Below are 11095 nucleotides of genomic sequence, written 5' to 3'. Positions count from 1 at the left end.
GAAAGAAATCCTTTATAGAGCAGCAGGGAATTCTTGAGACATAGTGATGGCTCTCTAATAATATTGCTAGCACTTATATATCACCTATTATGTCTTAGGCACTATATTAAGAATTCTACAAATACTATTTCATTTGATCCTCACAAAAACCTTGGATGCTGTTCTTCTTTTTTTCAGGTGGAGAAATTGAGGCAAAAAGAAGTTAAATTGTTTGCCACAGGTCACACAGCTTGGGAGAGTCTGAGGCTCTTCCTGACTCTAGACCCAGCACTCCATGTACCATGTCACTTAACTACCTCTGTTTGGGAGAAGACATCCTGGGAAGTTTCATAATGTGAAAAAGAAAAAACCATGAACTCACAAGTGAAAAGAGATTGAACTCGGTCTCAGCATCCAGGATAAAGAAAGGACTTTCTAATATCATTTCTCCTTGTTATTACAAGTTTTCATTAGAGAGATCCTGGGGTCAGGGATTGGAGCTGACCAGGAGTGGAAGTTCTTAGGAGACCTAGAAGAATAGATTCATAGAATTACAGAGTTGGAAAGAACTTTTAGGATGATCTAATCCAATCCACTATTTTGTTTTGTTTTAGTTTTGTTTTTAAAATAATAGCTTTTTATTTTTCAGAATTCATTATTTTCAAAACTCATTAAACATTTACCCTTGCAAAACTTTGTGTTCCTTATTTTTCTCCCTTCTCCCCTTCCCCCACCTCCTAGACAGCAGGTAATCCAAACATGCAATTCTTCTAAATATATTTCCATAATCATCATGCATTTTGTAGAGAAGAGCATTGAAGGCCAGAATGAGGAATTTATTTGTTCGAGGTCAGCAGGTTTAGTAGCAGAGTTGGTGTACAAATATGGACCTCATGATTCTCTGTCCAGGGTTCTAGATTCTTCTCATTATTTCATCCTTTCCTTAAGTCTGGCATGAAGAGGGAATGTCTAGGGTCAGGGTCATGGCCAAAAGGTCATTAATCTCTTAACAGCTATCCTCATATACTGGGATCTAGATCTTCAATAGTGTTACTGACCACTAATCCTGTATCCAGAGGAAAAGAGAACAGGGTATAGTGAAGTATATAGAAAGGAAAGGTGAGAAGGCAAGTGAGGGGATATAATAAGATGAAGGCTGGAATAATAACTTCCTATGCTACTGGTTGTTGACATACAGCCTTTTTTGAGAGTCTAGGTCAAGTCAAGTCAATAAGCATTTCTTAAATGTCTATGAAGTGTTAGATGTTATGTTAAGTACTGTAATACAAAGAAATGCCAAAAAGAAAAAGAAAAAAATAAACAGTTCCTTATTCTTAAGGAAGAGACAAATGCAAGCAACTGTATATAAACAAGCTATAGGGGTTATAAGATAATCACTGGGGGATGGCACTAGCAATTAAGGGGAACAAGGAAAATTTCTTATGAAGATGAGACTTCAATCGAAATTCTGAAGTAACCAGGGAAAGCAGAAGAAAAGGTGACAAGAAGGACATTCAGTGAAAATGCCCAGAGTCAGGAAATGGAATATCATATGTAAGAAAACTGGGAAATATAGATTGTAAAAACTGGAAGGCTCTGAGAACACAGAATTTTAGAGCTGGAAGAGACCATAAAACATAGAATGTTAGAATATAAAAAGGAGAATTTTACAGCTTAAGGGACTTTAAAAATTATCTAGTCTACTTTTGTTTAACCCTTTTATAGACAAGAAAACTGAGCAGAGAGATCATAGAATCTTATAATTAAAGCTTGAAGGTATTTTAGAGACAACTAGCAAGCCCAAATCCTTGCTACAGGTGAGATATTAGATGCTGAAAGAAGTTAAAGGGCTTACCCAGAGCCACCCAATTCAGAAGAACCTGAGTCAGGATTTGAATCAAGATCTTTCTGCCTCCTAGCCCAGTGGTTTATCCATTGTGCCACCTAGCTCTTGTTCTACAAGAAGAAAGAATTCAGAAGAAATGGCTTGGCTAAGTCTACCTAGTAATTTCAGTAGCAGAGCAAAAAGTAGAGAACAAGTTTCTTTACTCCCAATGAATTACTCTTCCCATTATACCACATTATTTCTTTTCTTGGCTTTTGTAGTACCATTCTCTCAAGATGGTAAGAAGCCCCAGGTGAGGAGAGGGTAGTTGGGTAAGTGATGTTCCCTCAGGATTGACCTGAGGTTACCCTGGTGAGAAAAGCAAATGATTTCTTCCTCTCAAAAGGACGTTATCCCAGAAAACCTCTAGATAAGAAGCAGGATTGTATCTGGTTCACAGGGAAATAGACCCTTAGTTCTTCCAACAGTCAAAACCCTGAAGGATCATATGATGATAAGGGGAGTGGTACAAGGAGTGGATAGAACACCTTTACTGATGACCTTGCCCGAAGAGTCAAACAGTCTCTTTTCTCACCCCCACCTCTTCTTTCCCTGGGGCCTCATTAAAAGGTATAGCTTGAGAGGAAAGCACAAGTCTTCCCCTAACAAACCCCAAGAAAACTGTATTTGGAATCCTAAAATGAGCGTATCTTTTGGGGCCTCATAATAATTCTCATATTATTCTATTTTTATTTTTACTTGTTCTATGATAAGGAAGGATGCTGAGACTTGGGCATACTCCCTAGGTATATAGGGAGATAGAAACAAATTGTCAAGTCAACTAGTATTTATCAAATACTATGTGCTCATATCTATGCTAAGCACTGGGAATACAAAAGTAAAAGAATAGGTCTCTATCATCAAAGAGTTTATGTTCTAATGGAAGAGACAGTGTGCAAATAACTATTTACATATAACATTGAGATTCAGAGAGGAGAAAGGGAAAGAGGGCCAAGGCTGATGGGAAATTGGGAGACCTAGTTTGTAGTCTTTGAATTATAGATAGATAATTGTAGTCTATGAATTAGAAATTATCTTTCTCCCCTCCCTCCTCATTGAGAAAGTAAGCAATTTGATATAAATTATGCATGTGCAGTCATGCAAAGTATTTCCATTTGACCATATTGTAAAAGAAACTGTAGACCAAACCCCCCAAAATAATGAAGTAAAAAAGCATGCTTTAATTTGCATTTATACTCTGTCAGTTCTTTCTCTGGGGTTGGATAGTACTTATCGTCATGAGTCCTTCAATGCTGTCTTGGATCATTTTATTGTTGATAATAGCTAAACATTTGATCATTGTATAATTTTGCTATTCTCCTGATTCTGCTCATTTCACTTTGCATCAGTTCATGTAAGTCTTTCCAGGTTTTTCTGAAATCATTCTGCTAATTATTTTTTATTTTTTATAGCACAACATTCCATCACAATCGTATATAACAACTTTGTCAACCATTCCCCAAATGATAGGAATGCCCTCAATTTCCAATTTTTGTCACCATAAAAATAGCTATTTTTATATATAGTCCATTTTCCTTTTTAAAAAATCTTTTTGAGATATAGACCTAGTAATATTATTGCTGAGTCAAAGGGTATGCATAGTTTTACATCCCTGTGAGCATAGTTCTAAATTATTCTCCAGAATATTTGGATCAGTTTACAACTCTATCAACTGGCTTCCCAATTTTTCTAGATCCCGTCTAATATTTATTATTTTTCTTTTCTGTCATATTAGCCAATCTGATAGGTGTGAAATGGTACCTCAGAGTTGTTTTAATTTGAATTTCTCTAATTGATTGTTATTTAGAGATTTATATGATTATAGATAGCTTTGATTTCTTCTTCTGAAAACTGCCTGTAACTGCCTGTTCATATCCTTTGGCCATTTATCATTTGGAAAATAACATTCTTTTGAATTTGACTTAGTTCTCTATCTATTTGAGAAATGAAGTCCTTATCAGAAACACTTTCTGTAAATTCCCCTCGCCCAACTTCCTGCTTCCCTTCTAGTCAAGGCTGCGTTGAGTACCTTTTGATCTTCATCTTCTAGGGCCAGCTGGCATATGTGGAAAATTGCCCTTGGGTAGTGAAGCTCAGAGCTTAAGTGAAATGATTGGCTACCATGTGTGAGGTCAATGCATCTACTCTCACAATTTGATCTTTTAAGGGGAGTGTTAATTAACTGAAGCTCAATATGAATCAAGAATATAATATATTACCCCTTCTGCTTTTCCTAATAAAACCTAATACTTCTCCTGGTTGGGGATGATGACTGATCATTAGCTATGGGTTACAGTGATGGTGCATAGGATACATTCACTGATTTTAGAGCAGGCAGGTATCTTAAAGTTTATCTAGCCTAATACCCTAATTTTATATATGAGAAAAGATGTGAGGTGATAGTTTACAGAAAATCATGGAATATCAGAGTTGGGAAGAGATTTCAGAGTCCATCTAATCCAACACAGATTTCAACAGCTGAACATAGTCCTAGGTTTGAAATTAGGAAGATCTGAATTCAAATTATGCCTTGATGTTTACTGCAATCATTTATCCTTTAAGACTCAGTTTCATGATCAGTAGGATGATTTCAGAAAGGCCTGGACATATATAAAATTAGGGTATTAGGCTAGATAAACATTGCTAAGGTACAGCATAAAATAGTGAACAGAATTTGTCTGATATATATTGATATTGGAAAAGTACAGAAGCACTATTTCCTTTTTCTTGAACATATACCTCTTTTAATGTGGCCTACGATGAAATTGATTTGTTATATGTATCTTTGATAGAAATGTAAAAAGAAGAGCACCAAGCATAGGTCTGTTAGGCAGATATCTCCTTCCACATTGACATATAAACATTAATAACCACTGTTTGTACTTGATAACTCAGTTACCTCAAATTCACCTAACCATTGTAAAATATAGCCCATGTCTTTCCATCTTTTTTGCAAGATTAGCATAATTATCAAATATTTTGCTGAAACCCAGGTAAACTATCTAAAATATTATTCTGATATAAATAATCCTGCTAAAAAAGCAAATGAGATTAGTTTGTCTTGTTTCTGTTCTTGATCAAAGGATCATAGATGTAGAACTAGTAAGGACTTTATAGATGAGGTATATAATTAAGTTAAGTATAGACAAGATAGATGAGGAAAATTAAATGACTTGTCCTGGACCACACAGGTAACAAGTTGCAGAACTGGGATTGAGTTAACTCCCTCAGACTTTTTCAGTGTAACTATTAAGACTTTTGGTAATCATTCTTTCCTTTGATTAATATCTATTCACTAATGATTCTTTTTAAATGTATTCTTAAATTTTGCCCGAAGTTGATATTAGTTTTCGCGATCTATAATTATAGACTCCATTTCTTTTTTTATTGAAAATTCAGAATTTTTTGTATGTGTTGCTACAGTCTTCATAATTTTGTAAGGATCACTCTGGTTCATTAATTGCACCTTTCAATTCTTTCAATACCCTGGAATATAATTCCTTTGGTCCTATTGAAATGAACTCATCAAAGTAATTTTCTTACTATTTTCCTATTTACGCATCTTTGACATCAACTCCCTTTTAGTCACTTTTATTTCTAGTTTAAAGATAATTTTTTGTGGAAAAGAAAACAGAAGCCAAATAAAAATTAGCAATTTTTCCTTTTCTCTGTCAGTTAGTATAATTATTTCATTCACCTCAAGCAGTTGTCTATCAATTCTTTAATTGGTCTCTTTCCCTATAATATTGCACAAAACCCTTTTTTGTTGGCTTTCACTTTATTTGCTAAAAACATTAGCTCCTCTGGCACGAATTTCCCAAGACCATAGGCTAATTTTGCAATTACTCTTTCTTTATAATCATTTCTTGAGTTTCATCTTTTGTATATATTAAAAATGAAATTGATGAATTATACATTTGTATAATTTTATCATGTATCATACCCCATATATATATATATATGTATATATATATATATATATAAAACAAAAATGTTTTTATGCATTTTTAAATTTTTCTTTCATGGGTATGTGCTTTTCCATTGATTCCTCTCTCCTAATAGGAAAAAACCCCATATTTCAATAAAATCAACCAGAATAGTTACCACATGTGACAATATATGCAATACCCCACAGCTGTAATCCTCTAATCCTCCCAAAATCCTTTGTTCTGTTAAGAGAAAGGAAACATGTTTCATGATCTATAATCTAGGACTAATATTGATCATTATAGATACTTGATTATTTCTTCTTCTTCTTCTTTCCTGAGGCAATTGGAGTTAAGTGACTTGCCCAGAGTCATACAGCCAGGAAATGTTAAGTGTCTGAGGCCAGATTTGAACTTATGTCCTCCTAACTTCAGGGCTGGTGCTCTATCCACCACACCAACTAGTTGCCCCCAGATTTCTTTTTAAAATTCCTTCATTTATTTATTTTATTAAAGCTTTTTATTTACAAAACATTTGCATGGATAATTTTTCAACATTGACCCTTGCAAAACCTTATGTTCCAGATTTTCCCCTCGTTCTCCCCACCCCTTCCCCCAGATGGCAGATAATACAATATATGTTAAATCCAATATATGTATACATATTTATACAGTTATCTTGCTGCACAAGAAAAATCAGATCAAGAAAGAAAAAAAAAACTGAGAAATAAAACAAAATGCAAGCAAACAACAAAAAGAGTGAAAATGCTATGATGTGATCCACACTCAGTTCCCACAGTCCTCTCTCTGAGTTTAGATGGCTATCTTCATCACAAGATTATTGGAACTGATCTGAATCATCTCATTGTTGGAAAGAGCCATGTCCGTCAGAATTGATCATCATATAATCTTGTTGTTGCTGTGTACAGTATTCTCCTGGTACTGCTTATTTCACTCAGCATCAGTTCATGTAAGTCTCCCCAGGCCTCTCTAAAATCATCCTGTTTATCATTTCTTACAGAACAATAATATTCCATAACACCCATATATCATAACTTATCCAGCCATTTTGCAACTGATGGGTATCCACTCAGTTTCCAGTTTCTTGTCACTACAAAAAGGATTGCCACAAATATCTTTGTACATGTGGGTCCCTTTCCCTCCTTTAAGATCTCTTTGGGATATAAGCCCAGTAGAAACACTGCTGGATCAAAGGGTATGCAGAATTTGATAACTTTTTGAGCATAGTTCCAAATTGTTCTCCAGAGTGGCTGGATTCATTCATACTTCCATCAACAGTATATTAGTGTCCCAGTTTTACCACATCCATTCATCTTTATTCATCATCCAACATTCATCATCATCTTTTCTTGTCTTCTTAGCCAATCTGACATGTGTGGTAGTATCTCAGAGTTGTCTTAATTTGCATTTCTCTGATCAATAGTGCTTTAGAATACCTTTTCATATGACTAGAAATGGTTCTAATTTCTTCATTTAAAAATTGTCTGTTCATATCCTTTGATGAACTCATATTTCTTTCAGCATTCTTGTCATTTATTAGTCATGACATATTGTTCTGTACCTGGTTCTGTTTACTCCTTTCTCTATCAGTATATATAAGTCATCAGGGTACTACAGAGCTAAGAAGTATACCTTTGGATGCAGAGAAAATTAGGTTTGACTCTCAGTTCTTATACTTGCTATACTGAGTAATCTTAGGTAAGTTATTTAGTTAGTCAACCAATCAATAAGCATTTATTAAGTATATGTGATCAGCACAGTACTAAATACTGGGTATAAAGAGAGTTAAAAGACAATTCCCGCACTTGATGAGCTTACAGTTTAATAGAAGAGACATTATATAAATAATTATGTACAAATTGGTTATATTCCTAATAAACTGAAAATAATTAATAGAAGGAAAGTGTTAGAATTAAGAGGGATTAACAATGGTATCTGGCAGAAGGTTGGATTTTATCTTCGACTTGGAGGAAACCTGGGGAAGGCAGGAGGTGAAGATCAGGAAGGAGAAAATTCTAGACAGTGAGGCTAGTTAATGAAAATGCTTGAAGTCAGGAGATGGGCTGTCAGAGAATTAGCAAAGAGGCCACTGTCTCTAGACTGAAGAATTCATGGAGGGGAATGTAAGATATATATCAAGACTTTCTTCTTTGTGGGCTTCAATTTATTCCTCTGTAAAATTAAGAATTTGGATTAGTTAATCTGCAAAGTTCTAATTCTAAATCCATGATCATTTAATTTTCCATATTCATTTTTATTGCACAAAACCTTTCTATTTTACATATATCACACAGCTTTTTTTTTTAACCATTACCAATGGATAGCCATTATATATATTTTCCCTTTTTTTTTTGGTTACCTTTAAATTGTTCCTTAGATAGCTTGGAATCTGAAAGTCAATCTTCCTTTGATCATTGTGGGATATATGACAAATAGCAGTTTTGCACATTAAAGAATATGAACATTTTAGCCGCTTCCTCACATAGTTCCAAATTGTTTTCTGAGAAAGTTGAATCAATTCATAGCTGTAGTAACAGCTACTCTGGTACTAGTGAGTCTATCATCCACAGACTCCTCAACATCAACTAGTTCCATCTGTTATTCTCTATAATGATAAATGTGTGGTGAAATGAAAGCTGTTTTCATTTGTATTTACTTTCCTATTAGTGATTAAGAGATTTTCCATATGTTGTTGGCAATTTCTAATTCTTCTTTTAATATATGTTCCTATCTATGTGACCTTTGTGAAACTGTTAACAAAATACTGTAGTTTAGACTTTCCCAACTGGTAAGCTTAATTTTTTTTTTCTTCTGGTAGCAAGAATTTATTTCCCTCCCATACTCCAATTAATTAAAAAAAACAAAAACAAAAATAAAATCTTTGCAACAGATGTGCATAATCAAACAAAATAAATTCCTAAATTGGTCATGTATAGAAATAAATATGTCTTATTCTGTACTCCAAGTCTATTTTCTCTTTGTCAAGATAGATAGCATGCTTTCATCAGTCTTCTGGAATCTTGGGTGGTCATTATGTTGACTACCAATGGTGGCTTACTTTGAGAGCTGTTAAATAAACAGTACATTTCCCACAGAAATGGTGTGTGACTAAATAAGTGATTCATGAGGGACAAATAAAAAAGTCTGATCATTCGGGGCATGTTCAAATAAATAGGATGACAACAACATAAGTGGGATCAAGAGCAATAACTATAAACTCTTTGAGGAACCATGTTGCACTAATAGAATTTCCCAAAGAATAATACCTAGTTAATGAGAAAACTTTGTCATGTTTGTACCAGATGGAGAAATTCACTAGACTACCACACTCAACTTACAAGGTCTATACCCTCTCCTCATAGAGTATCTTAAGGAGATATGGTCCTGACAGGGAACACTTAATTCCAGAACTGAAACTGACAATTCTGAAGCCTAGGACAAGCACTATAAGATATGGCCAGAGAAGGCAGCATACTGAGAAAAGAAATGATTTCATTTGTATAGGGAAGTCCCAGGTGAGGAAACTTCCTCCATCAGTGTGGGTCAGCTCTTTCTCTGAAATTTATAATCTTAAAAAATTACTTAGAGCCCCGGGGAATTAAATCACCTGCTCAAAGGCCACATAGTCAGTATATATCACAGGCCAGCCTAAAGTACAGGTTTTCCTGTCTTAGGAGACAGTTTTCTACTCACTATGTCATGCTGCTGGAAGCCTATCTTCAAATCAAATTTTAAAGACAAAGCCTTAAGTAAAAACTATGTTATTCAATCTCTGTCAGTGGAGGGACCCTGGAACTTGGGTCCATTGGAACTAATGAAAGGATTAGGATGGGGTCATGTCAGAGTTCACCAGTGCTGGGGAAGAAGAGTCATTTAATAACTTCTTATTTTAACTATTTTTGCTAAATAGGTGATGGAGAATGAATGCTATCAAAACAATTTAAATTTGAATGCCCTGGGATAAAACCCCAGTTTTCCTACCATTGGTTACAGTCTTTCTTAACTAAGTGTTTTGAAAGAACTAAGTGCTGCTCAATGTATGTGGAATAAATGAATTGATGAAATGAGAGCTGACTTTTGGCACATTGGTAAATTTGGCAGAGTTTGTCTTTCATACTTATCATATCTTTCCCCAAATTCATGGATATCTTTTCTTACTCTTACCCTTGGTATATTTATCCTCTTTCAATCATAAAACAATAAGTTCTGTGAAATTGGAAAGTCTCCTTCCTTCTCTGGACTTCAACTACCTCATCTATATTATGAGACAATTGGACTTTGATGATCTCTAAGGTCTCTTTCAATTTTCACACTTTATATTATAATATTTTTTCTAAGTTTCCTTCTCATTCTAACATTCTTATGTTCTAAAGATCCTTCCACTTTTAGTATTTGATGTCTCTCTGGTGCCACGAGTCTATGATTTCTAGAACTTAATTCTATCCTTCACCTTCCCTAGGCCCTGTTTCATGTCTTTGTTCCTTAGGCTGTAAATAAAGGGGTTCACCATGGGGGTGACCACTGTGTACATGACTGTGGCCACTCTATCCTTGACTACAGAGTAGCTGGACAGAGGCCGGAAATAGACATAGATAATACTTCCATAAAACAGTACCACAATGGTGAGGTGGGAGCCACAAGTGGAGAAGGTCTTCCATTTTCCTGATGCAGAGGGGATTTTGAGGATGGCAACAATGATCCTCAGGTAGGAGAAGATAATGCATAAGAAGGGGGTCACAATAACAGCCAGAGTCTCTGTCATGACCACAACCTGACTAGAAGAAGTATCAGAACAAGAAAGCTTCAGCACTGGCTGCGTATCACAGAAGAAGTGTTTGATGACGTGGGAGGCACAGAAAGACAGACGGGACATGAGCAACACACGTAAAAGAGCATGGAGGTGTGAGATCACACAGGAAGCCACTGCCAAAATGACACAACGCCTGTGACTCATGATCAGGGCATATTGTAAGGGATTACAGATGGCTACCAAGCGGTCAATAGCCATGGAGGCTAGAAGATAGCTGTCTGTGTTTCCAAAGGCCATGAAGAAGTACATCTGCACTAGACAGCCTATGTAGGAGATGGTCTTTGTCTCTGACAGGAAATTCATCAGCATCTTGGGCACAATGACAGAGGTGAAGCAGATATCAATGAAGGACAAGATGCTCAAGAAGAAATACATTGGGGTATGAAGCCTTGAGTCTGAATGGATGACCACTATGATCAGCAAGTTCCCAAGAAGAATGACTAGGTACATATTAAGGAATATGATGAAGAGTGG

The 11095-nt window shown here is 35.4% G+C and overlaps 1 protein-coding gene across 1 annotated transcript; it reads right to left on the bottom strand.

The window, feature by feature from the left end:
* Positions 1-10227: 10227 nt before the first annotated feature.
* LOC100917035 (olfactory receptor 1L6-like) lies at positions 10228-11095 on the bottom strand. Its single transcript, XM_012553689.3, has one exon. It carries the CDS (start codon positions 11069-11071, stop codon positions 10238-10240), a length of 834 nt encoding a protein of 277 aa, XP_012409143.2. The 5' UTR covers positions 11072-11095; the 3' UTR covers positions 10228-10237.

Source organism: Sarcophilus harrisii, chromosome 2 (genome assembly GCF_902635505.1).
Source record: "Sarcophilus harrisii chromosome 2, mSarHar1.11, whole genome shotgun sequence".
Classification (NCBI taxonomy): Eukaryota; Metazoa; Chordata; class Mammalia; order Dasyuromorphia; family Dasyuridae; genus Sarcophilus; species Sarcophilus harrisii.
This window is presented reverse-complemented; position numbering and strand designations above follow the sequence as displayed.

Coding starts and splice junctions, on each gene's coding strand:
- LOC100917035 (XM_012553689.3), bottom strand. CDS start 11,071: ATGTACCTAGTCATTCTTCTTGGGAACTTGCTGATCATAGTGGTCATC.